Genomic DNA, 24,996 nt, shown 5'->3' on the forward strand with positions numbered 1-24,996 from the left:
GAGATAGATCAGCAATCATCATTCCAAAGGGGAAAATACTCCTTAAGAGTTTTACAGAAGTCACCAGGACAAAAGGCCTGCTATCATGTTCCAATAGGAAGGGCCCCTGACCTCACTCATGGTGTATGTGTGTGTGTGCTGGAGAACGGGACTGACTGTGGCACGGGTGTGTGTTTGCTGGAGAAGCAGGGGTGACTGGGAGGGACAGGGGCTGTGTGTCTGTGTGTCACTCATGGTGTGTGTGTGTGTGTGTGTGTGAGTGTGTGTGTGTGGTGGAGAAGGGGGACGGCTGTTGCAGGGACCGTTTCTGTGTGTCTGCGTGGGTGGGGATGCACTTGCAGAGTTTACACCTTTCCTCTGCCTTAAACCCTACCACTGGGTCGTGGGTTACGGGCCCACTGGAAGGCAGTTCCAGCCTGACCAGTGGTTAAGAGAACTTCAGGAGGTGAGTCACTTAGCTCCTCCTCCATGTGCTGGGTCCCTCTGGGGCCCAGCCTGGCATGCTTCTGCCTGCCTTTTGTCTCTGCCAGGTTCTCCTTCTCACCATCCTCTCCCCTACCCCCAATTAGTCTCACTACCTGCCCCGCCACAGGCGTGAGGTCAGCCAGTCTGAAGCAACCGTCTCTGGTCCAAGGACAGGCCCCTTCCTGGCACAGTTCACCATCGGAGAGGAGAGTGCTGAATCGCCTTCCCAGGGCTCCACTGCCCCCTGCCTCAGTGGTCTGGTGGGGACCCCTCTCTCCAGGCCCCACCTCCCCACTGAGGATTGGCCATGGTCATTGTTTAGCTCCTCCACTCCCTCACTGAGGGACCTTGGGCAACTCGCCTCACCTCTCTGTGACTGTTTCCGCCCTCTGGAAAACAAGACAATAACACCTACTCACAGGATTGCCGGGAGCACTGAATGGGAAAACAGTGTTTCCCAAACTTCAGTCATTCAACTTCCAGTCACAACTTTTACCATATCTGCCCATCACCTGCTCTATTTTTTACTTGGTGCCTGTCACTAAATCAACTTTAAATCATCTCACTTTGTAAAAATTATACTTTGCTAAAGAACACAGAGCCCATGCAATACGTTAATAAATGCAGCCTCTCTTGTTCCTTCGATCCATTTTAAAAACTCCTATCTCCAATCCTTCAATTACTGGTCAGCTTTTGAGCTAGCTATATTCTTTTCTAATATTCACTGTCATAAATGCTTCACTACCCTTTAAAGTTTTTATTTATTATTTTTGACTGGGCTGGGTTTTGGTTGCTCTGCCTCCTGCCAGCGGAGAAGGCAATGGCACCCCACTCCAGTACTCTTGCCTGGAGAATCCCATGGATGGAGGAGCCTGGTGGGCTGCAGTCTATGGGGTCGCTAAGAGTTGGACCTGACTGAGCGACTTCACTTTCACTTTTCATGCATTGGAGAAGGAAATGGCAACCCACTCCAGTGTTCTTGCCTGGAGAATCCCAGGGACGGGGGAGCCTGGTGGGCTGCCGTCTATGGGGTCGCACAGAGTCGGACACGACTGAAGCGACTTAGCAGCAGCAGCAGCAGCCTCCTGCCAGTTGGTGGCTTTCTGACAGAGGCTATTCTCTAGTTGCGGTGTGCGGGCTTCTTATTGCAGTGGCTTCTCTTGCTGCAGAGCACAGGCTCTAGGCATGTTGTCTTCAGTAGCTGGGGCTCATGGACTTAGTTGCCCCTCGGCATATAGGATCTTCCTGAACCAAGGATCCAACCTGTGTCCCTGCATTGCAAGGTGAATTCTTAACCACCAAACCACCAAGTCCTGTATTGTTCCAATTTTTAATGCTGCTGAAGTGAGCACAATGTTTATTAATATACAAAGTCCCCTGGGGAAGGCACATGTAGGCTGTTCCAGCATACTTTAAGAGACCCCAAGGTAACACACAGCAGCCCTGAGTCCATACCCCAGGCAGGGTGCAGCAACTGTGGGCAGGGGGAAACTTCTGCCTGGGGGAGTTGCCAGCCACCTGGAGAACCAGGACCAGGGCCCTCCATGCCCCAGGCGGGCAGTCAGAGGGGCATAGGGAACAAGGAGACATCCTGGGAGTCCCAACTGCAGGCCACTGTCAGAGTACATGCCTCCTGCCAGTCGGTGCCTGAGGACCAAGTGCCAGGATGGCAGAGACCAGGCAAGGGGACGAGGGCAGATGTGGCCTTATTAAGCTCAGGTCTCTTGAGCTGTGTGGGCAGGCAGGGCCTGATTCCATGAGCTCACAGTGACCCGTCCCAGTGAGGAGTTAAGAGTGTGGGGACTTCAAAAACAAGCCAATTAAGTGGTGCACAGGGCCTGCATATAACAGCCCTGTGACTGTGCTCTGCGCCATCAGTTTAAAGCACTTTCACATGCTTTTCTTGGTACGTCACCCTATGAGGCAGTCAGGACAACTCCAGGACTGTTACTCCACAGATGTGGAAATCAGGGTTCAGAGAGGCTGAGATGTGAACTCTCAAGACAGTAAAAAAGGGAAGGCAATGTGGGATATTTACTGGCGCCTCTTATGTTTCCATATCTGACCTCATCTAACCTCCGGGATGGTGCTAGAGGTATGAGCTAGAAGCCAAATAAGCAAAGTTAAGAATCCTACCCAATAGAAAGATGGTAATGACGACTCTACATGCAAGACATCAAAAGAGACACAGATACAGAGAACAGACTTTGGACTCTGTGGGAGAAGGCGAGGGTGGGATGATTTGAGAGAATAGCATTGAAACACGTATAATTACCATATGTGAAATAGATGACCAGTCCAAGTTTGATGCATGAAACAGGGCACTCAAAGCTGGTGCATCAACCCAGAGGGATGGGATGAGGAGGGAGGTGGGAGGGGGGTTTGGGACAGGGGGACACTTGTACACCTGTGGTTGATTCATGTCAATGTATGGCAAAAACCACCACAATATTATAAAGAAATTAGCCTCCAATTAAAATTAAAAAAAAAAGAATCCTACCCAAGATGTGGCAGGTTTGAATTTGTTAATTACAGGCAGCCCCCAACTTTATCTAAGTGTGGTCAAGAGATATTCTCCCAGTGAAATAGGGCTTTTAAGGTATTTAGGTACTCAGGCTAGTCTAAGGAGGGCCAGTTAACCCACAATACTACAGAATTCTTGAACATGTATAGTGAACACTAGAAAAACATTACTGTAACACCAGTAATTGAAACAGAAAAGCAATAGCATTTGATTTAAAAAAACAAACAAACAATTATTCTTTATCTTGAATGGTTGTCTGAAAATCTGAGGCCAGATAGAAAAATGGACATAATTTCCCCTGCCCTCCTATTTTAGAACTTAAAGAAAAAGAAGAAAAAACCAGGACTCAATGGACATGAACCTGAGCAAACTCCGTGAGATTGTGAAGGACAGGGAGGCCTGGCTTACCACAGTCCATGGGGTCACAAAGAGTTGGACACAACTGAGCGACTGAACAACAACATGTGGGAGTGGGGCAGGGAGCACGCAGCAGCCCGTGGGGAGCAGGCTGGAGCGAAAAGGACAGAGTCAGCTGACCCAGTAAGGATGTTATGAAAGGAAGAAGCAGGTGCCCGGGAGCTAGCTCCACGGGAAGGGGCCGGCGGGATGGCCAGAGACCCTGAATTCTCTTCTGCTCAACAGGCTGCTTCCCACGGGAACCAGACGTCCGGCCTCCATAGAAGGATGACAGAGAATCTGCCGACTGCTGGGGAGCCAGTGATTCAGAGGCCTGAGAACAAAGCGCAAGAGCAGTTCTGTTTTCTAGGAAAGAGGAATGTGTTTCCAATGGGTAGAACCAGAAGTGGATTTAAACGCCTGCCTCCACATACAAAAGTCTGGAAGTAGGGGCAGGAGCGGCGTCTAGCAGCAGCTGGATAACCCCTTCTGTCCTGGGAAGTGCGGCCCAAGGCTCTGGCTACTCTCAGCTCTGAGGCTGAGGCAGCAGGTCCCAGTCTCGGAGCCACACTCACCAGCTGTGCGACCCAGCAGGCGTGTCACTTCTCTGAGCCTCACCTCCTCCTGCCCAGGCAATAAACTTGCCCCTCAGGCCACTTCAGAGAAGAACACCTACACACAGAGAAGAACAACTCACACACAGAGTCAGGCATACAGCGGCAGGGGCGCAGACAACATGTATTCAACACATGTCACCTCCCATCCTGGCTGGCTCCCTCACTTCCTTCCCAGCCTACTTTGATCCAAGTCATGAGGCTGCAACTCAAGGGTTGTTGTTCAGTTGCTCAGTCGTGTACAACTCTTTGCGACCCCATGGACTACAGCTTGCCGGGCTTCCCTGTCCTTCACTATCTCCTAGAGTTTGCTCAAACTCATGTCCATTGAGTCGATGATGCCATCCAACCATCTGATCCTCTGGTTGCCCCCTTCCCCTTCTGCCTTCAATCTTTCCCAGCAACTGAAGGGTGGAAGAGGTCTTTCATGATTCAAAGCGGATATAAAGGGATAAGAGGCGTGATTCTAATTTGAGATCAGAGGCTGACAGCAGATCAGGCTGTGGAGGCCACCACCTCCCATTCATGGAGCCCTGCAGCAAACGGGTTTGCAGTGGGCATGCACCCAGCTCCCGGGTCAAAGCAGAGCAGCCGGCCAAGCCAATGAAAGCGTCTATTGCCCCCTAGTCCCCAGTGTTCTCAGGTATCGTCAGAGCTGGAAAGAGCTCTGATTCCACATTCTCATTGGTTCCACATTCTCATTGCACAGATGAGGGAACAGGCCCAGAGACGGGAAGGGCTTTTCCCAGTCACACAGCCCAGCAGAGGAAGTGCTGGGCTTAGGAATCAGATGTGTCAAAACCCAGACTGGCAGCCAGAATCCCCTTTGTTAGGAAACACTTGCTCATTTACCACAAGTATCTGATGAATTTGCTTCCAGTCTTTTAAAAATACATCTGCGCTCAGTTGCTAAGTCATGTCCGACTCTTTGCAACACCATGGACTATAGCTGGCCAGGTTCCTCTGTCCATGGGATTTCCCAGGCAAGAATACAGGAGTGGGTTGCCATTTTCTTCTTCGGGGATCTTTCCGATGCAGGGATAAACCCTGCATCTCCGGCATTGGGAGGCAGGTTCTTTACCACTGAGCCACCAGGAAAGCTCCTTTTAAAAATATATAAACACAATTTAAGATTATATTTAAATATAGCATGATATACAATAGTATACTTTTAAATTAAATTATACATGAACACATTTAAAAAAAAATTAATTTCATTGCCTCCTGGGTATGCTGTGATTATTCAGTGTTTATTGAATGAATGGATGGATTTTTATCTCCACTATCCCAGCCCAAGCCTCAGCCTTCTTATCAGCTTCTTCCTGAATGACAGGAATAGGCCTTCAATTGGTCCCCTCCTCTGGATACCCCTTCACCCAGAGCCCTTCCTCCCTGTACCCACCCAGTCCTACCATGGCCTCCACAGAAGGGCCCCCAGGGGGCAAGGAGGGCAAACGAGGCTGCTCAGAGAAGTCCCCTAATCCTGCTCCTCTCGCCATCAAGGCTGACCTTGGGACACCCTTTGGACTAGTCTTGGGACAGGTCTGGGACTCCAGACACCCTCTCCCCTGGATCCACCCCCCAGCGCCCCCAGCTGCTCCTTCACACTAATGGTGCTCCTCTCACTCAACAGCTGGGTCTGCCTTTGCTTTTACTCTTCTTTCCCCCTGGTACTGGGACTCAGAAAGACCTTGAGCCTCTGGTGGGACTTCAGGGGAATAATTCAATCATAGACAATTAGGGCTAGGGACTTCCCTGGTGGCCCAGTGGCTACGAATCTGTGCTCCCAGTGCAGGGGAGCAGATCAATCCCAGGTTTGATCCCTTATCAGGGAACTAGATCCCACGTGCCGCAACTGAGAGTTCCCACTGTGCCGCAACTAGAGATCCCACATGCTGCAACTAAGACCTGGTACAAACAAATTTTTTAAAAAGAAAATAAAATTAAGGCTAGTTTGATAGGGGAACCCTTTCATAATGTACACAGATAACAAATCATCATGTTGTATACTTTAAAAGTCTTACACTTTTACTTGTCAATTATGCCCCAATAAAACATTAAAATAATATTAAGGCCAGAGCCTGGGAAACTGGCAGGACCTGAGAAGACAGAGGCTCAGCCAGGCCCAGCACTGCTGAGGCCAGGGAAGGAGTGAGTTCTCCACAGTGGGGCACACCCCAGGCATAGGACCTGGGAGATACCCTGACAGGAGGTGAGAGAGTCATGGGCAGAGTATCCCTGACTAGAAGGAGAGTCCAGAGTGTGTCTGACCCCCCAGATCAAGGGTAGAGAGAGCTCAAGAATGAGTGTGTGGCCAGCAGGGGAAAGGCAGCTGCAGACAGACGGGCGGCGCCTTCCCTCCCTGAGACGGCTGTGCGCCGCCCCCCGGGGAGCACCCTGGGGGCCTGGCTGTGACCAGAGGCCCTCTGGCTGGAGCTGGTGCTGAGGAGCTCCGGGTGAGACAGGACGGTGAGCCTGGAAGGGCGTGGACCCTCCACCAAGCCCCAGGGCCCAGTGCCCGAGACCCCACTGAGCATAAACAGGGTGGGACGGAAACCAAACAAACTGCTCCTTTAAAGCCACCTGAAATTCATGTTTCAGGAATGTTTGATTTGGGGCTTCTCGTTCCTGCAGCAGGATATTTAAACAAAACAAATCTTTAAAAGCTTCAACTCCAAAGCTCAGAGCCCTCTGTGTGCCTACTTCTGGTCTCCGCTTCAGGAACAAACCTCCTTTACTTTTTGGTCTGGATTGTATCCAAGGCAGATGGAGCCCCTGGACCAAGGCAGAGGCAGCACACGTCGCTGCCAAGGGTTCAAACAACCAGACTTTTTGGTCTTCCAGAGGCTTCCTCGCCAGGGGCTCAGCGAGGCTGGCAGTTGGGGGTGCCAGCTAGGAGCAGAAAGGGCCGCATCCCTGCCCCAAACCCAAATCTGGCCAGTTATTCCCTAGGGAAGAAACTTGGTGGGGAAGAGAGCGAGCTGAGAAGTCATCCAGGGAACATGAACCAGGCTGGGTCTGTCTGAGATTGAAAGAGAGGTGGCCCATCCTCAGTCCTGGCCACTTCCAAATGATCCAAACCCAGAGCCTGCAGAACCAGCAGAGGAAGTAGAGACAGAGGGCCGGAGGCAGGTGAGGGTTACTCCTGCCAGGCTCCCCAAGCCCAGGCCTAGCCCTCACAAGGCTCCCTTTACTGTAGCCCCACACCTGCGGGGCTGTGGCGGGTGTGAAGAAGTGAAAGTTCAGCGCGTCTTTCAAGCACTGGAGGCAGCCGGGCTTCTGCAGATGCTGTAACAGCGGTGACGATGAGAGGCCAGCGGCTTTTCTGTGGCCTTATCACTAGGAAGCACAGGGCCTGCCTTCCAACCCCACTCTCCTGGTGGGAGAGTCCCATCCTGGCATCGCACTGCCTGGCCAGGCAAAGAGCAGGCGGGAGTGTTCTTTCCATGCTGTGTCTGCAGGGGCTGCAGAACAGATACCTAGGGACAACTGGGCAGAAGACTTTCCAGCCCAGATAGGGTCCTGCCCAGGGATCGGTACTCCTGTTTGGTGACCTAATGCTCCCCCGTTCCCCCGACTAGGGGACAGAGGAGGTTCAGGCGAAGGACCCTAATGGGTCATCGAAAAAGCCCTGCCTAGGGCCCAGTCTGCCTCGGGGCTTGTACCCAGACCGAGGACACTCGTGCCTAGCCACTAAGTCAAAGACTCCCAGGAGGGCAGGGCAGGAATAGCCCCAGGGATCCTCCAGAAAGCTCTATCCTTGTAGACAGGAGAGGGAGGCCCAAGGACTGTCCAGGGTCACGCCCACAAAAGTAACTGCAGCATCTTCTCCACAAATCATTTTGAGGATTAAATGAGATAATATAAGCCAAGCACTAAGCCTTCGGTTAGCATCGAACTGATAGTTATCACTGTCGTCACTTTTGTGATTTTTGCCTGTGGGAGCCAAGTTATTATACCAGACCTCCAGAAGATGAGTGCCCTTCCTGTTTACAGTCCAGGCCTCTGACCCACGGGGAGTGGTGGGAAGCAGGAGACAGGGACCCAGTCTTGCCTGGCCTCTACTTAGCTCTATCATCCCAGGACAAGCCCTGCTGAGCCTCTCTCCCAGTGCCAGTGTCTTGGTTTTCTTTTCACTGAGAAATAAGCTGGATATTCAGCGTGGGGATATCCCTCCTAGTGTGGGAATCTCCAATTTCTGCAGCAAAACAGTCCCAGAAGCAGCAGAAGCAGCTGGGGGAGCATGTACCTGGCTTGGAAGAGGAAGCCCCGGTCAGAGACAAAGGTGCCCTGTGCAGGCCCTGTCTCTGGCCTGGCCCAGAGTTCTAGAGGTTTCCACACCCAGGCCCAAGGGCTTCCAAGAATCACATTTGAAAATTATTACTTGAAAGCCGTCAGACAGTTTGCTTTCTGTTCCCAGAAGCAGTCGTCCAAGAAAGGTGGTGAGGGGTGGAGAGAGACAGGCAGAGTCATTGTAGGGAGCGCGTGCAAGACAGTGAAAGGAGGAAGAGGGCAGAGAGAGAGGACACAGAGTGGAAAGGTGAGAGGAGGTGAGGCAGAGACAGACACGGAGTGGAAAGGTGAGAGGAGGTGAGGCGGAGACAGACACGGAGTGACAGACCAGGGGGCTACAGGGAGAGCCAGCGGGGGCGGCGGGCGGCAGCTCTGAGCGAGGCCGGGGGAATAGCGTTTAGAGGACTACCGCCTTGACTTCCTTCAACCCAAGACACCCCCTGGCCTCGAAATAGATGTAACAAGTGCTTTCTTAACAGGAAACCCCTCAGCCTGCGGGAGAGCACAGCCGTTGGGGGTGGGGGTGGGGTGATCTTGCTGTTCCCTTGAACATGCTCAGCCCACACCTCCATTCCCCTTTGGCTGGGGGATACAAACATGCCTTGACTTTCTGTAACACAAGACCACAAACCTCCTCTCCCGACACGCTTCTCTTTTGCTGCCTGACCACCAGGAAACCCACACCCAACGGCAGCCCCAGTGTTGGTATCCCCAAGGCCCCAGCAGGTCATAAAGTCCTAACTCAGGCATCACCTGGACCCTATTGTTGGGATGATTGCTACCCTGATTAAGCACCTCCCACGTGCCAGCGCCAGGGTCAAGCTCTCCACATGCACTGCACAATGAACCCTCACAAAGGCACAACAGCAGCAATGATTCATCCCATCATAGGTGGGCCGCCCAGCTTCAGAGCCCATGCCTTAGCCACTACTCTGAACTGAAATAAAGTAAAACTGCCTAGGAAGCACAGTGTCATGACAAAGACTAAATAAGGAGCTTTGGCCCCGCCACTTAGCAGCTGTGTGACCTCGGGGAAGTGATTTGTTTGCTCAATCAGTTCTAGTTTCTTCAAGTCCACGGTGAGAATAACAACTCCAGAGGGTTGTTGTGAGGATTAAAGGAGATCATGTGAACCAGCTCGCCCAGGTCCTGGCCCAGTGAGGCTCAGTAAAGGCTTGTTTCCCAGGACAGGTCTGGCAAACCGTCAGCCCAGCCCCTTCCCTCCACTGCGCTCCGTGTGCAGGAACTGGAAGAGGATGTGGGCATGGCTGGAGAGTCACCTGGGTGCCCAGGAGCCCAGGAGGCTCAGCCAGCAAGGGGCACGCTCTCTGGGAGGTATGAGGACTCTGGCTCCCCAATTCCAGGCTTCGGCCACCTCCTCTGCCCTGTCTCTCCCTGCCCTGCCTCACCCTCAGCCACTGGCAGGGCCCCCTTGGGTGGGGTGGGCAGGGCAGGGCGAAGGCAAGGCAGCAGGGTATCATTATCGCTCCCAGCAGAACTGGAGTCAGAGTTAAGCCTGCCTTCTTATCCTGTCCCCAGGCCCTGCGCTGACATGTCCTGCTGTCTTTGTGGGACTGCCCAAGTCCCTCCTCCTCCAAGGTGGTGCCCGGAGCAGGAACAGGAGAGGCAGCCCAAGAAACGAACACGTTTGGACACTGAGTCATCCCATCCCTTCTCTCTCTAGTGAAAATGTGTGAGATTGAGGGTGCAGGGGCAGCTGGATGAAGTAACCCCTAAAGCCCTTCCAGCTCTAACGAGTTAGGACTCTGACCACTGTGAGCTAGCCATGATGGTCCTCCCTGTTTACAGACAAGGGCCCCGAGGCCAAGCAGGGGAAAGAGGCTCACTCCCATAGCACCCTAGTTGGTAGCAGAGCTGAGTGACACCCAGGTCTCCCAACTGCTGGCCCAGGGCTCTTCCCACCCCACACGCCCTGACCTTCTAGAAGGTCATGGAGGAAAGGTGTAAAGCTGAAAAAGGGGTGTCTACTTCCAGGCTCCCCCTCCTTCCTTTTGTTCCAGGAGTGGCCTGGGGACCCCACAGAGTGGCTCCAGACATGTGGGCAGCTGACAGCCCTGCAGGGGTGGGGGTCACTCCTTGGTTCCTGTCCAAGGGGCGGTAGGGACTGCAGGGCTTCTGGGCTGTGTGTGGAGAGCTGGCCCTGTTTTCAATCCTGATAACACCCCTCCCCATATCAGTGGGCCAAAGACTGCGAGGGGTGTGTCTGGGAGTCAAGGGCAGGCTCAGCAGAAATGTGGAGAAGGCAGGAAGGGAAGGTGGGCATAGTTCAATGGAAGCCCCCAGCCTGGCAGGAAAGAATTTTTGAGGGTGCCCAAGGCTTGGGGGAGAGAATGTAAGGGAATCAGAAGAAGGGGTGAGCCAGCTCCATGAACACCCCCCATCCAGGCCTTGGCCCAGGTTCCTGAATCCTCTTCCTCTCTGGTGGAGGCTAGGACCACCCTGAGGACTCCCATCTGGGAGGAGGACTGAGAGCCTCTCCTCACTGCTCAGCAGCCTGGGCAGAGCTGTGCTCTCAAAACGCACACAAACAAGCCCCTCACACAGATCTGTGAGTCACATACACCCCTGGGGTCCAGGGCTCAAAGAGTCTCATGTCCTCGTCCCCACACATGCGACCATGCATTGTGGGCTTTCCAGACAGGGATGGCTGCTTCAGCTTTACTTGTAAACATGGCCCCTGAGGATTTTTAATGTGGCCGCTGAGGCCTTTTACAACAAGGTTAAAACGGGGCTGCCTTTTTGTAAGGTGGAGAGTACCTTGCATCCCTCCCCAGAACCTAAGGTTAATTTTGAAAGCTGAGAAAACAAGGGGGCTTAGGACAGGGGAGACCCTGGGACCAAGGCAAATGGGGTGAGATAGAACTGGAGTCTCTGGGTTGAAGGAAGCTGGCCAGGAGCCCAAGAGCTAGAGCCAGAGGGGTGGGTGAGGCTGGGCCTGGGGCGGAGGAAGAGGGAAGGGCAGCCTCAAAGAGGACCCAGCTTAGGGAGAACTGGAGCCAAGTCCTGTATCATCACTCACCTCCCCAGGCTGGGCCCCCAACACACAAACAGGCATGCACACACAAGCGCATACCTTCACGGGGCCCTGGGATGCTCATCCAACCCTTCCCTCGCATCTTCACCACACCCCCTTCACCTGGATACACGGGTGGTAGGAAGCAGCGTGGTTAGTGCCCATCCTGAGGGTAACAGAGAACCCTCTCACCCCTTTACCTCCCGAGAAGAGGCAGGGGGAGGGCCCACTCCCAATCGGAGGGCCAGCCCAGCCCTCACAGTAGGCTCCAGCGTGCCGGCTGAATCAGGTCCAGCTTGGCGAATTCCCAGGCGACGGGCGCCCCCTGCAGTCAGACAGGGGTGCAACAGGGCAGAGGCTGGGACCTGGGCGGACACTCCTGCATCGCTGCGTTTTCTCTTCCATCATCTTCAGCCTTCTCTGTGGTTGCTATAGTTGCCCCATTTGAAGGATGACAGCAATGTTGGGTGTCTTGCCCAAGGTCGCAGAGCCAGTCAGTACTGGACCTCGGCTCTTCCCTCCGGGGGGCTTTGTCCCAGCCCTTCAGAGCCCGCCCCCTTCACACTCCCTCGCACCTAGGACAGAGTGCAGCAGGCAGTTGTAAAACGTAGGCAAAGGGTATTTAATGCGCTTGGGGTCTCAGTACTCCCGCCAGGGGAGAGGGCAAGGGCAGGCGGCAGGGCACAGGGTCTTCCCGAGAGGCTCAAGAGGTGAGGTTCGGGTGCAGGGACTCCTGGCATCTCCCGGGGCGAAAGGGCAAGAAGTAGACGGAGCCTCGTCTGGGGTCCTCCCGCAGCCGGGGCAGCACTGGGCTGGCGTGGAGCTGAGCAGAGTCGGGGGTATGAGGGCTGTCCTCGAGCCCCGCCCCACAGCCCACCCACTGCGGAGCAAGACACTGCCCAGGCCACCGCAAAAGGAGGGGGCGGCAGGGTCCCTAGGGGGCTGTGGGTTACCCACCCCCACTTCTTCCCTAATGCTCCACTTCCACATGATTCATAGACCCGGTTTCACAGTAAAAGGTGCCTTTAAATAATGGAATCCCACACCACCAGCCCCCACAATGGTAAACCACTGGACTAGTCTCAATTCTCTTGAAGAGCTGAGGCCCAGAAAGGATAAGTGACTGGCCCAAGGCCACCCAGCAAGTGAGTGGTTTGGCCTTTTCCTTTGGGAGTCCAGGGACCCCTGGGGTATTCTGGAGGTCTGTGACTCTACTGCCAACACTCTTCAGGCCTAAAATCCCCCTCCCTCCAGCTGAGTGTTCCAGCTTCAGGGCCAGCCCAACACCGGGGGGGGGCTTCTCCCCACACCCACAATCTGCAGACGCCCTCTCCCAACACCCACGCACACACACAAACTCACCTCCTGGAGGACTGCAGCCTCACCGCTCCCTGGGGGACCCTTCCCTGGTTTGTAGAGACCCGGAGGTTGAGGCTGGGGGACAAACCCAGGCTCAGGGAAGGCGGGGGGACTGAGCACGGAGGTGCACGCTGGGAAGCGCGGGGTCTGTATGGGCACCCAGTCAGACCCCACCACTCTCTGCAGCCAGACAGCTTCGGCCATATACCTGGGGAGCGACAAGCCAGATGCAGGTGGTCATGGCCTCCTGGCCTGGTCCCTCTCAGTCTGGGGGGCACACAGCCTGGGCCTGGCCCTGCAGGGAGCTGGCACCTGTCTCCTCCAGGCTGCAGTGCCCCTTTTAACCCCTCTTCTTGGGGCCAGAACCCACAGAGGCAAGGAAGGGGAGGTTTCAGGGGCTCCCACTAGGCCCTGGAGAAAACTCCGAAAGAAGAGGAACAGTGAGCATATGGGGCCAGGAGCTATGCTAAGGGGCCAGGGGAAACCATCCAGCTTCACCCCACCCCAACAGCCCCAGGGGCCACCACCAGGCCTCTGCTTTGCCAACTCACTTGGGTCCCAGCGGTGCACAAATTGTTAAATACCAGTTGCTGGCACAGCCGTGGTCGAAGGGGTTGTATCCCTGCAGGTATCGGCACTGGAGTGGGTGAGGACAGGAAGAAGAGCTCAGATCCAGCAGGACGGGGCAGGCCACCCATACCAGCCCTCCGAGTGCTGGTCAGCTCAGCCCAGCCTGGGGCTGCGGCCAGACTCCAAGGACAAAGGAGCCGGAGGGTCAAGTAAAGCGTCCCACAACCCACTGGTGAGTAGCTCTGGCACCACACCCGCATCTCCTGCCTGCACAGGGGTCCTCCCCCATCACCTGTAGCCACTTTTGCAGTCTCCTCCCCTTCTGTCTCCCCTGGCCACACTTCCTTCTGCTATCTCCTTCCAGATACACTTTTGGATCTTCCTTTTGCTGTTAAACTGCTCCAAAGACAGTTCCATCCTTGCTCCTTCAACTTCTCTATTTTCCCACATCTCATTTTTTGCTTTTTTTCCCCTAAAATTGTGCCTTCACTGAATTTCACTATCTGAAAGGGTGGTTTATTAATCCAGACTGCTCCCTTTTACAGATGGGGATACTGAGGCACCAGATGGCTAAGTAACACAGCCAAGATCTCCTTGCTGGGATGTTGTGGAACTGTGATTTGAATTTATGCAGTCTGGCTCCAGAGCCCTTGTGATATAAGCAAGTGGCCCAGCAGAAGTTGGAGGTAAAAACGGAATGAAGTTGAGGTGTTTGAAGAATGCCTGAAATTGGGTTCTGGTATTGGGAAAGAGGGCTTCCCAGGTGTCACTAGTGGTAAAGAACCTGCCTGCCAATGCAGGAGACGTAAGAGACTCAGGTTTGATCCCTGGGTCAGGAAGATCCTGTGGAGGAGAAAACGGCAATCCACTCCAGTATTCTTGCCTGGAGAATCCCATGAACAGAGGAGCCTGGCGGGCTACAGTCCATAGTGTCACACAGAGTGGCACATGACTGAAGTGACTTAGCACACATGCACAGTGGAAAAGAGCCCTGTCTGGTGAATCAGGGTGCAGACCACATTTAGGTTTCTAAAGGTTGGAGATCATGGATTGAGACAGCCCCATCTGAGCAGCGGAGGGAGGGCAGGCCTATGGCCTGACTTGGGCTGTAAGAACCACAGGATGTGGGAAGGGAGAATGCTGCCCAGGAGAGGCTGAAATGAGGGACTGAGGCTAGAGAGAGAAGACATGAAGACCACAGGGGGCTGATGAGTAAGGGCTGTGCAGAGGAGTCACACATGAGCTGAGAACCAAAAATGGGTGGGGTGGGGTGATTAAGTCTTGACTGGAAAGATGGGAAACGGTGCGTAAAGAGGTCGCCTCTGTCCTTTCAGCTGTCTCAGTGTCTCCACCTACTCCCCCTCAGTGATGCAGCCAACTACAGGCTTCCTAAAACAGGTTTTAATAAAAAACTATTGCCACGTGGAAGGAATCCCATGGTAAGGGATGTTCACTTTACCACTCCGAGTAAACACAGTACTGAAAGTCCAAGGTAATGCAGGAAAAGAAAAAGAAATAAACCCATACATTGTGGAAAGGAAGAAATGAATCATGACATGATTTTCTATGTAAAATCAACAAAAAAGCTATTAGAACTAATAAATGAGTCTAGAAAAATTGTAAGACTCAAGACTAATACACAAAAATCCATTGTATTTTCTTATAGTAATAAACAAATGGAGGGATTTCCCTTGGTCCAGTGGCTAAGACTCTGCTTTCCCAATGCAGGGGGCCCAGGTTCAATGCCTTGTCAGGGAACTAGATCCCACATGCCCAAACTAAGAGTTTGCATGTCGATACTAAAGATCCCATATGCTGCAGCTAAGGCCCAGTATAGCTTAATTAATTATTTTAAAATACAAATAAAAAAAAATAAATAAATAAAATAAAATACAAATGAAAATGAAATTTTAAAAATTATAACACCAAAAATGAAATGTTTAGAAAAAGGTCTAACACAATGGAGTCAAGATCTATATGCTAAAAATTGACACTAATGAAATAAATCAAAGAAGCTCTAAATAAATGGAGAGATATACCATGTTCATGGATTCAAAAACTCAGTATTATTAAAATGTCAGTTTTCAAAACTGATCTATAGGTTCAAACAAAAGACAAATGAAAATCCCAGCAAATGCTCTTATAGAAATTGACAACTTGATTCTAAAATTTATATAAATTTAGGTAAGATAAGTCAAGGTAACTAGAATAACCAACAAAACTTTGTAAAATAACAAAATAGGAGAACGCACATTGTATGATTTCAAGACAATATAAAGCTGCTAAGCAAGACAGGTGGTATTGATTAAAAAAAAAAAAAAAGACTCCAGAAATACATCTTCACCTGTATAGTCCATTGTTTTTTGACAGATATTCAAAGGCAACTCAATGGAAGGATAATCTTTTCCAAAAATGGTGCTGAAATAACCCATAAGCAAAAAAAAAAAATCTTGACCCATACCTTATATCATATACACAATTTAACCTCAAATGAATCACAGTCCTAAATATAAAACCTAAAACTATAAAATATCTAGAATAAAATATATAAGAAAATCTTTGTGACTTTGGGTTGGGCAAAGATTTCTTAGTTACATACCAAAAGCACAATCCATAAAAGAAAATACTGCTAACATAATTCATCAAAACTTAAAACTTCTGATCTTTGGAAGATACTGTTGAGAAAATGAGATGACAAGCCACAGATGTGGAGAAAATATTTGCAAAACACATATCTGAATCTTGAATATAGAAATCGTGAAGTGAAAGTCACTCAGTCAAGTCCAATTCTTTGTGACCCCATGGACTATACAGTCCATGGAGTTCCACAGGCCAGAATACTGGAGTAGGTAACCATTCCCTTCTCCAGGGAATCTTCCCAACCCAGGGACTAAACCCAGGTTTCCCACATTGCAGGCGGATTCTTTATCACCTGAGCCATAGAAATCTTAACACTCAATATTAAGAAGGCAAACCAACTTTTAATGGTCAAATGACTGGAAAAGAATTTTAATCAAAGATATAATGGTGGCAGGACTTCCTTAGTGGTCCAGGACTAAGACTCTGAGCTCCCAGTGCAGAGGGCCCTACCAACATTACAAAGACTCATCCCTGGTCAGGGAACTGGATCCCACATGCCACAACCAAGAGTTCGAATGCCGTGCAGCTAAAAGATCCCACAAGCCAAAAGGAAGATCAAATATCTCACAAACCGCAGTTAAGACCCGGCACAGTTACATAAATAAATACTTTTTTAAAAAGATAAACTGATGACAAACAAGAACATGAAAAGATGTTCAAAGTCATTAGTCATTAGGAAAATGCAAATTAAAACCACAATGAGATATCACTATACATTTCTTAGATCAGCTTAATTTTTTTAAAAATGACAATGCCAAATGTTAATGATTCAGAGCAACTGGAATTCCTATACATTGCTTACGGAAATTGAAGTGGTACAGCCATTTTGGAAGACAATTTGGCAGTTTCTTATAAAATTAGACATACAGTTATTATATGACACAGCAACACCACTCTTAAGTACATATCCCGTCCCCCAAAAAATGAAAACTTGTATTCACATGCCTGCACACCAACATTTATAATGGCCTCATTTCAGTTCACTTCAGTCACTCAGTCATGTCTGACTCTTTGTGACCCCATGGACTGCAGCACGCCAGGCCTCCCTGTCCATTATCAACTCCTGGAGTTTACTCAAACTCATGTCCATTGAGTCAGTGATGCCATCCAACCATCTCATCCTCTGTCATCCCTTTCTCCTCCCGCCTTCAGTCTTTCCCAGCATCAGGGTCTTTTCCAATGAGTCAGTTCTTTGCATCAGGTGGCCAAAGTATTGGAGTTTCAGCTTCAGCATCAATCTTTCCAATGAATATTCAGGACTGATTTCCTTTAGGGTGGACTGGTTGGATCTCCTTGCAGTCCAAGGGACTCTCAAGAGTCTTCTCCAACACCACAGTTCAAAAGCATCACTTCTTCGGCACTCAGCGTTCTTTATAGTCCAACTCTCATCCATACATAACTGCTGAAAAAACCACAGCTTTGACTAGACGGACCTTTGTTGGCAAAGTAATGTCTCTGCTTTTTAATATGCTGTCTAGGTTTGTCATAACTTTTCTTCCAAGGAGCCAGCGTCTTTTAATTTCATGGCTGCAGTCACCATCTGCAGTGATTTTGGAGCCCCCCAAAATAAAGTACGTCACTGTTTCCACTGTTTCGCCACCTATTTGCCATGAAGTGATGGGACCAGATGCCATGATCTTAGTTTTCTGAATGTTGAGTTTTAAGCCAACTTTTTCACTCTCCTCTTTCACTTTCATCAAGAGGCTCTTTAGTTCTTCACTTTCTGCCATAAGGGTGGTGTCATCTGCATAGGTGAGGCTATTGATATTTCTCCCGGCAATCTTAACTCCAGCTTGTGCTTCATCCAACCTAGCGTTTCTCACAATGTACTCTGCATACAAGTTAAATAAGCAGGGTGACAGTATACCGCCTTGACATACTCCTTTTCCTATTTGGAACCAGTCTGTTGTTCCACATCCAGTTCTAACTGTTGCTTCTTGACCTGCATACAGATTTCTCAGGAGGCAGGTAAGGTGGTGTGGTATTCTCACCTCTTTAAGAATTTTCCATAGTTTGTTGTGATCCACACAGTCAAAGGCCTTGGCATAGTCAATAAAGCAGAAGTAGATGTTTTTCTGCAACTCTCGTGCTTTTTCGATGATCCAACAGATGTTGGCAATTTGATCTCTGGTTCCTCTGCCTTTTCTAAATCCAGCTTGAACATCTGGAAGTTCATGGTTCATGTACTGTTGAAGCCTGGTTTGGAGAATTTTGAGCATTACTTTGCTAGCATGTGAGATGAGTGCAATCGTGTGGTAGTTTGAACATTGTTTGGCATTGCCTTTCTTTGGGACTGGAATAAAAACTGACCTTTTCCAGTCCTGTGGCCACTGCTAAGTTTTCCAAATTTGCTGGTATATTGAGTGCAGCACTTTCACAGCATCATCTTTCAGGTTTTGAAATAGCTCAACTGGAATTTTATCACCTCCACTAGCTTTGTTTGTAGTGATGCTTCCTAAGGCCCACTTGACTTTGCATTCCAAGATATCTGGCTCTAGGTGAGTGATCACACCACCATGGTTATCTGAGTAATGAAGATCTTTTTTGTACAGTTCTTCTGTGTATTCTTGCCACCTCTTCTTAATATCTTCTGCTTCTGTTAGGTCCATACCATTTCTGTCTCTGATCGTGCCTGAAATGTTCCCTTGGTATCTCTGATTTTCTTGAAGAGATCTCTAGTCTCTCCCATTCTATTGTCTTCCTTTATTTCTTTGCATTGGTCACTGAGAAAGGCTTATCTCTCCTTGCTATTCTATGGAACTCTGCATTCAAATTGGTATATCTTTCCTTTTCTCCTTTGCCTTTTCCTTCTCTTCTTTTCTCAGCCATTTGTAAGGCCTTCTCAGACAATCATTTTGCCTTTTTGGATTTTTCTTGAGGATGGTCTTGATACCTGCCTCCGGTACAATGTCACAAACCTCCATCCATAGTTCTTCAGGCACTCTATCTCTCAGATCTAATCCCTTGAATCTATTTGTCACTTCCACTGTATAATTGTAAGGGATTTGATTTAGGTCATACCTGAACGGTCTAGTGGTTTCTTCAATTTAAGTCTGAATTTAGCAATAAGGAGTTCATGATCTGAGCCACAGTCAGCTCCCAGTCTTGTTTTTGCTAACTATATAGAGCTGTATCGGAGAAGGTGATGGCACCCCACTCCAGTACTCTTGCCTGGAAAATCTCACGGACAGAGGAGCCTGGTAGGCTGCAGTCCATGGGGTCACTAGGAGTCGGACACAACTGAGCGACTTCACTTTCACTTTTCACTTTCATGCATTGGAGAAGAAAATGGCAACCCACTCCAGTGTTCTTGCCTGGAGAATCCCAAGGACGGCGGAGCCTGGTGGGCTGCCATCTCTGGGGTCGCAGAGAGTCGGACATGACTGAAGTGACTTAGCAGACTTAGCATAGAGCTGTATATTGTCACCCTGCTTATTTAACTTATATGCAGAGTACATCATGAGAAACGCTGGGCTGGATGAAGCACAAGCTGGAATTAAGATTACCGGGAGAAACATCTATAACCTCACATATGCAGATGACACCACCCTTATGGCAGAAAGTGAAGAACTAAAGAGCCTCTTGATGAAAGTGAAAGAGGAGAGTGAAAAAGTTGGCTTAAAACTCAACATTCAGAAAACTAAGATCATGGCATCTGGTCCCATCACTTCATGGCAAATAGGTGGCGAAACAGTGGAAACAGTGACGTACTTTATTTTGGGGGGCTCCAAAATCACTGCAGATGGTGACTGCAGCCATGAAATTAAAAGACGCTGGCTCCTTGGAAGAAAAGTTATGACAAACCTAGACAGCATATTAAAAAGCAGAGACATTACTTTGCCAACAAAGGTCCGTCTAGTCAAAGCTGTGGTTTTTTCAGCAGTTATGTATGGATGAGAGTTGGACTATAAAGAACGCTGAGTGCCGAAGAAGTGATGCTTTTGAACTGTGGTGTTGGAGAAGACTCTTGAGAGTCCCTTGGACTGCAAGGAGATCCAACCAGTCCACCTAAAGGAAATCAGTCCTGAATATTCATTGGAAAGATTGATGCTGAAGCTGAAACTCCAATACTTTGGCCACCTGATGCAAAGAACTGACTCATTGGAAAAGACCCTGATGCTGGGAAAGACTGAAGGCGGGAGGAGAAAGGGATGACGGAGGATGAGATGGTTGGATGGCATCACTGACTCAATGGACATGAGTTTGAGTAAACTCCAGGAGTTGGTGATGGACAGAGAGGCCTGGCGTGCTGCAGTTCATGGGATCGCAAAGAGTTGGACACGACTGGGCAACTGAACTGAACTGAATGAGGATAATGGCGACCTCCATTAAAAGGTCCCATGCATGCACTGCTGCACTGAGTGCCCCCGACCCTGCAGCAGGCCACCGCTGACCCATGCCTCTGCCGGAGACTCCTGGACACTCACGGGCAAGTCTGGGTCAGTCTCTTGTGGGGTCACTGCTCCTTTCTCCTGGGTCCTGGTATGCACAAGGTTTTGTCTGTGTTCTCCAAGAGTTGTTTCCCCAGTCCTGTGTAAGTTCTGGCAGCTCTATGCTGGGGTTAATTGCAACTCCTCCAGGAGGGCTTATGCCATACCCAGATCTACTGTACTCAGAGCCCCTGCGCTTGTGGCAGGCCACTGCTGACCCGTACCTCAGCAGGAGACACTCAAACACAGTTCTGGCTCAGCCTCTGTGAGGTCTCTGGGTCCTGGTGCGCACAAGGTTTGTTTGAGCCCTCCAAGTGTCTCTGGTGAGTATGGGGTTTGATTCTATACGTGATTTTGCCCCTCCTACCATCTTGCTGGGGCTTCTCCTTTGCCCTTGGACATGGGGTATCTTTTTTTGGTGAGATCCAACATTCTCCTGTTCTGCCTCATTTATAATCACCAAAACCCAAAAACAATGCAGATATCCTTCAACTGGCACAAATGAGTAAACAAGCTGTGACACACCTGTATGATGAAATACCACACAAATAAAGAGAAGGAAACTCCTGATACGGGAAACAACCTGGATGAATCTCAAATGGATTATGCTGAGTAAATGAAACCAGACTCAGAAGGCTATGATTATATGAAATTCTGAAAATGGAGAAACTGTTGGGCTAGAAAACAATTCTGTAATTGCCAGGGGCTGCAAGTTGGGAGAGAAATGGACTACAAAAGTCCATGAGGGAATTTGGGGAGTGAGGGGAGGGTGGATGGAGCTATTCTAAATCTTGGTTATGGCAGTGATTACAGAACTGTATGTTTGTCAAAACTCATACAACTGTGCACTAAAAAGGGTGAATTTTACTGTGTGTAAAGAAAAAAGTCCTATCAAGGTTTCCAAGTTTCCACTGCACCAAGATTAAAGTATCTACCTGACTTCTTTGCCTTTTAAATCTGGTCAATCCCAGGCAGATCACTTGATTGCGCAATGCACACCTGCTGCGATTAGAAGTGTTCCCTCATCCTCCTACCAACATTCCACAGACTTTTAGGCTTCCGTGCTTTTTTGCAATCTTTGCCCCTCGCAGCAATGCCTCGCCTTCTGCCGTCCAAAACCGCTAAGTGGCACGTCCAACTCCACACCGCGGTCCTCACTGAACTCTCAGTGCTCTGAGTTTGTGCTACACAATGTCGGCAGACCCCTCTCAGCGCGTTCGCTGGTGTCCGGTGAGTTACTCTGATTTCCGGTTCCTTGTCAACACACGCGCAGGATACAGCCTTACTCGCTTCCACGCCCATGGCTCAAAATAATGCGCACGCGGCCTAGCACTCACTAGTGCACCTTCCACGCAAGAAGAGCGACTACCGAGCTCCGGAAGGAGGTGAGATCTGAGCTGAATCTGCGTCTGGAAGGGCTCACGAGGCACCTTCGAGAGAGCTCAGGCCATCAAAGATCAGGGCGAAGGAGAAAGCGCAAGGTGCGGAAGCCCGGGAGGGGTGACCACCCACAGCCCAATACCATCATGGCGCCCCGCTCGTCCTCACGTACCTTGCCCTCGTAGGAGCGCTCCGCCGCGCTCACCGACATGGCCTGGATCAGCAGCAACAGGAAGAGGGGCACCAGGAAGCCGGCGGCGGGTACAGCAACCAAGATGCTGCACAGCAGCTAAGGAGCAGCGCCTCCGGGCAGACCTCCTTGGCCCCGCCCCTCGCCTAACCCCGCCCACATCAAGCCCCGCCCACCCGCTCCCTGCTTACCCTGCTGCCTTGGGCCCGTGCCACCTCTAGCATTCTCCATCCTTGACTCTGCTTTCTCACCCCTTCGCAGTTCCTCCTATCCCCACCCATCTCTCTGACCCTGCCTACCCTCACCTCGTCCCAAACCGGTCCTCTCAGGCGGCTTCACCGTCTAACCCTGCTCACCATTAGCTCTGCCCGCCCCGTGACCCCGCCCCTCTGTTGACAGCTCCTCGCACCCTCACTGTTTGGTCGTGGGTCCCCACAGCCCAGCGGATACGCGATGGCCTTGTCCATGGAGAAGGATAGGTGGGTCGTGCGCACCAGGAATATCAGGCAGGTGACCAGCATGGCCCCCGAGTAGAGGCATAAGGACAGGACAAGCAGCATGAAGAAGCGGAAGTTGCGGTGACCGATGCAGTTATTGACCCACTTGCAGTGGTGGTCAAAGTCCTAGGCAAGAGGGAGAAGGCTCAGGCCTTGATCCAGGCTCCATCGCCCCCAAATCTTATGCGCTCCCTCTAAACCACCTGCCCTTGACCTCACGAATTGGCTCCCATTCCTAGGGAGAATCTGAGCCTCAAAGTCCTTAACTCTGCTGGCATTCCCCCAGTTAGAGCACCGCAGGGCTCACAGAGCTGCACGTCATGTCAAGAGGCTTTGGAGACAGGACCTGCCTGGTCTTCTCTGGGATAAATCCTGGTGTAACTTCAGACAGGACGTAGAATATCTCTCGGCATCTGTTTTCTCATCCACTGGGTGAGCCTAATAATAACACCCTTGCCCAGACAGTCTCCCAGGGTTGTAAGGACCAGTTAAGACAGCACATTGCTGAACTGTTGCAGACTGTGCACTCAGAACCCAGGAGACCAGGAGACCCTTTGGCCTAGACATTCAGAAGAGGCAGGATGTTCCCCTGGCTGGTCCTGCAGCTTGCCAAGGGCATTTGGACATCCAGTGTCATTGAGCCCTGGGAAGAACAGCAGTGTCTGACCAGGCCCAGCATAGATGTGGATGCCCCTCTACAGTGTCAGAACCAGTGAAGGAAGGGGCCAGCCTCCCGGAAAAGGTACAGGCACAGAGGCAGTGACCTGCCTGAGTGATCAAGAGTGGCTAGGAATTACTGCCACCTTTGGTCTTTAGCAGTCCCAGAAGTAGTTTCACACCCACCACCGGCCCCCATGTGAGTAGGCCTCCTGGTCCCAGACAGGTGCCGGGAGAGTAGGTGGGCAGGAGAGGGGCACTTACCTCCACGCAGATGTTGCACCAGGGACAGTGGTAGGTCCGGGGCGGGCGGTGGAAGCAGCACTTTTGGCACCACTGCAGGCGGAAGGCCCTGTGGTTCACCCATACCACATGTACCATCAGGGGGCCCTGTTCATTGGATCCTGGCATGGGAAAAGGATTGAGCAGCAGCTGGAGGCCCTTCCATCAGTCTGCTGCAGCAAAAGGGTGGAGGCGGGCAGCCCCACGGCATCCCTGGGCTCAGGAAGCATGGAGACCAGGTGGCAGGGGAATCCTTAGTCCCCACTGAGCAAGCTGGCCAAGCTTAGAGAGGCTGGCAGTCACAGGGAAAGTGGGTTTCCAGCCCGAGGAGTTCTTTGTGAACTCAGGCCTTCGGTACTGTGACCGATGCTTTACGGAATTTGTGTGGTAGGGAGGAGGAAGAGAAAACTCAGTGGTTGTGAAGAGCTGGCTTCTCTCCCAGGAAACTTCTGCCCTGGCCCCACCCTCCAAGGAAACTGGAAAACCTCCAAGATTCTGTTTTTTTCACACCTCCATGGTTCAAGAAATGAAATGGCAGATGCGGGGCCTGAACAAATGAGGACGTAGGGTGAAGGAGCCCTGAGGCCCCAGTGGTGGTGGGGGGAGATGGGAGGAGCACTTTAGGGATCACCCCTGCAGGCAGGCGCCCCAGGGGGCCAATATCTCACCTTGATGCAAGATGCCCGGGTCTGAGAAGTTGAGTGAAATGAGACTGAAGAAGGTGAGGATAAAGAGGAGGCCTGTGATGACGGGAAAGGCCCATTCCCCATTCTGGGCCAGCCACCTGCAACTGAAACAAGAGCAGGACTCAGCCCTGAAGCTCCAGTTCATCTAGTCAGCACCCACAGACCATAAACCCTGCTCTAAATATCCAGGCTTGTGGCAGATCCATAGAGACTCCACCAGTCACCCTGTATTACCAACCACCTACAGCTCCCAAATGCACCAAGCCCTCTATACCTCTAATAGCATTCAGTTCCCTTTGCCTAGAACATCCGGCCCTCCTGACCCCTCTTCTGCACTCCCCCTGCCTCCGTACTATCATTATCTGCTTTCCTTTCTGTTGCTCTGTAAGAAACCTGATAGCTTGTGTGGGAGACTTACGGAAATGCGAAGAAGAGGCCACTGAAAATGACCAGCAGCACCACGTTGAAGGCGGCAAATAAGCTTGGGAGGACCCAGGGGAGCGGGACCTGAGGTGGGGGGTGGGGCTCCTTCATGAGCGGCATGGCATCCTTCAAGAGCGGCATGGCTGGACCTCCCGTGTCCCCAGAGGAGACGAGAGTCACCAGGCTCCCTTCCCACTGCTGGGTCCGGGAGCCCCATGGCCACAGCAGCCTTGGAAGCCACAGCCCAGTGTAGAAGGAAAGGAGTCCCAGTGTGACATCACAGAGGCTGAGGAGAACGGGGCTAGCGGCTCTCCAGCACAACTGTCTGCAGCCTGACAACAAACCACATACCTGCTTCTGCTGCGGACTTGAGGGGTCCTTTCCCTGGCAGATTGGCTTCAAGACCACGTGCGATTAGAGAAACGTGGGGAGAAGATGGGTGATGCTGCTCACCCTTTCAGGATCAGTGCTCATCAGAGGAAACAGTGTTCATCGTTCTATCTCCATCTGTTCCTTTTTTGTTATTACAAAATCACACTTTGGGAGAGGAGGCAGC

General features: G+C 51.0%; 1 protein-coding gene across 1 annotated transcript; it reads right to left on the reverse strand.

Annotated features, from left to right (window-relative positions):
* Positions 1 to 1,776: 1,776 nt before the first annotated feature.
* Positions 1,777 to 24,581, reverse strand: ZDHHC19 (zinc finger DHHC-type palmitoyltransferase 19). The gene is made up of 10 exons (XM_070370851.1): positions 24,436 to 24,581; positions 24,000 to 24,121; positions 23,314 to 23,453; positions 22,346 to 22,518; positions 21,878 to 21,983; positions 13,237 to 13,322; positions 12,814 to 12,893; positions 12,689 to 12,778; positions 11,387 to 11,449; positions 1,777 to 5,102 (listed from the first exon to the last, which is right to left on the reverse strand). The coding sequence occupies exons 1-8, from the start codon at positions 24,579 to 24,581 to the stop codon at positions 12,708 to 12,710; spliced, it is 924 nt and encodes a 307-aa protein (XP_070226952.1). The 3' UTR covers positions 1,777 to 5,102; positions 11,387 to 11,449; positions 12,689 to 12,707.
* Positions 24,582 to 24,996: the final 415 nt, after the last annotated feature.

This window comes from Bos mutus, chromosome 1 (genome assembly GCF_027580195.1).
Source record: "Bos mutus isolate GX-2022 chromosome 1, NWIPB_WYAK_1.1, whole genome shotgun sequence".
Classification (NCBI taxonomy): Eukaryota; Metazoa; Chordata; class Mammalia; order Artiodactyla; family Bovidae; genus Bos; species Bos mutus.

What these genes read in the sequence shown, in the direction of transcription:
- ZDHHC19 (XM_070370851.1), bottom strand. Translation starts at nt 24,581, where the DNA reads ATGCCGCTCTTGAAGGATGCCATGCCGCTCATGAAGGAGCCCCACCCC. An exon ending in GGCCTCTTCTTCGCATTTCC is followed by an intron (nt 24,122 to 24,435) that starts GTAAGTCTCCCA and finishes CTCTTGTTTCAG; the next exon opens with TTGCAGGTGGCTGGCCCAGA. An exon ending in CCCGGGCATCTTGCATCAAG is followed by an intron (nt 23,454 to 23,999) that starts GTGAGATATTGG and finishes TTCCCATGCCAG; the next exon opens with GATCCAATGAACAGGGCCCC.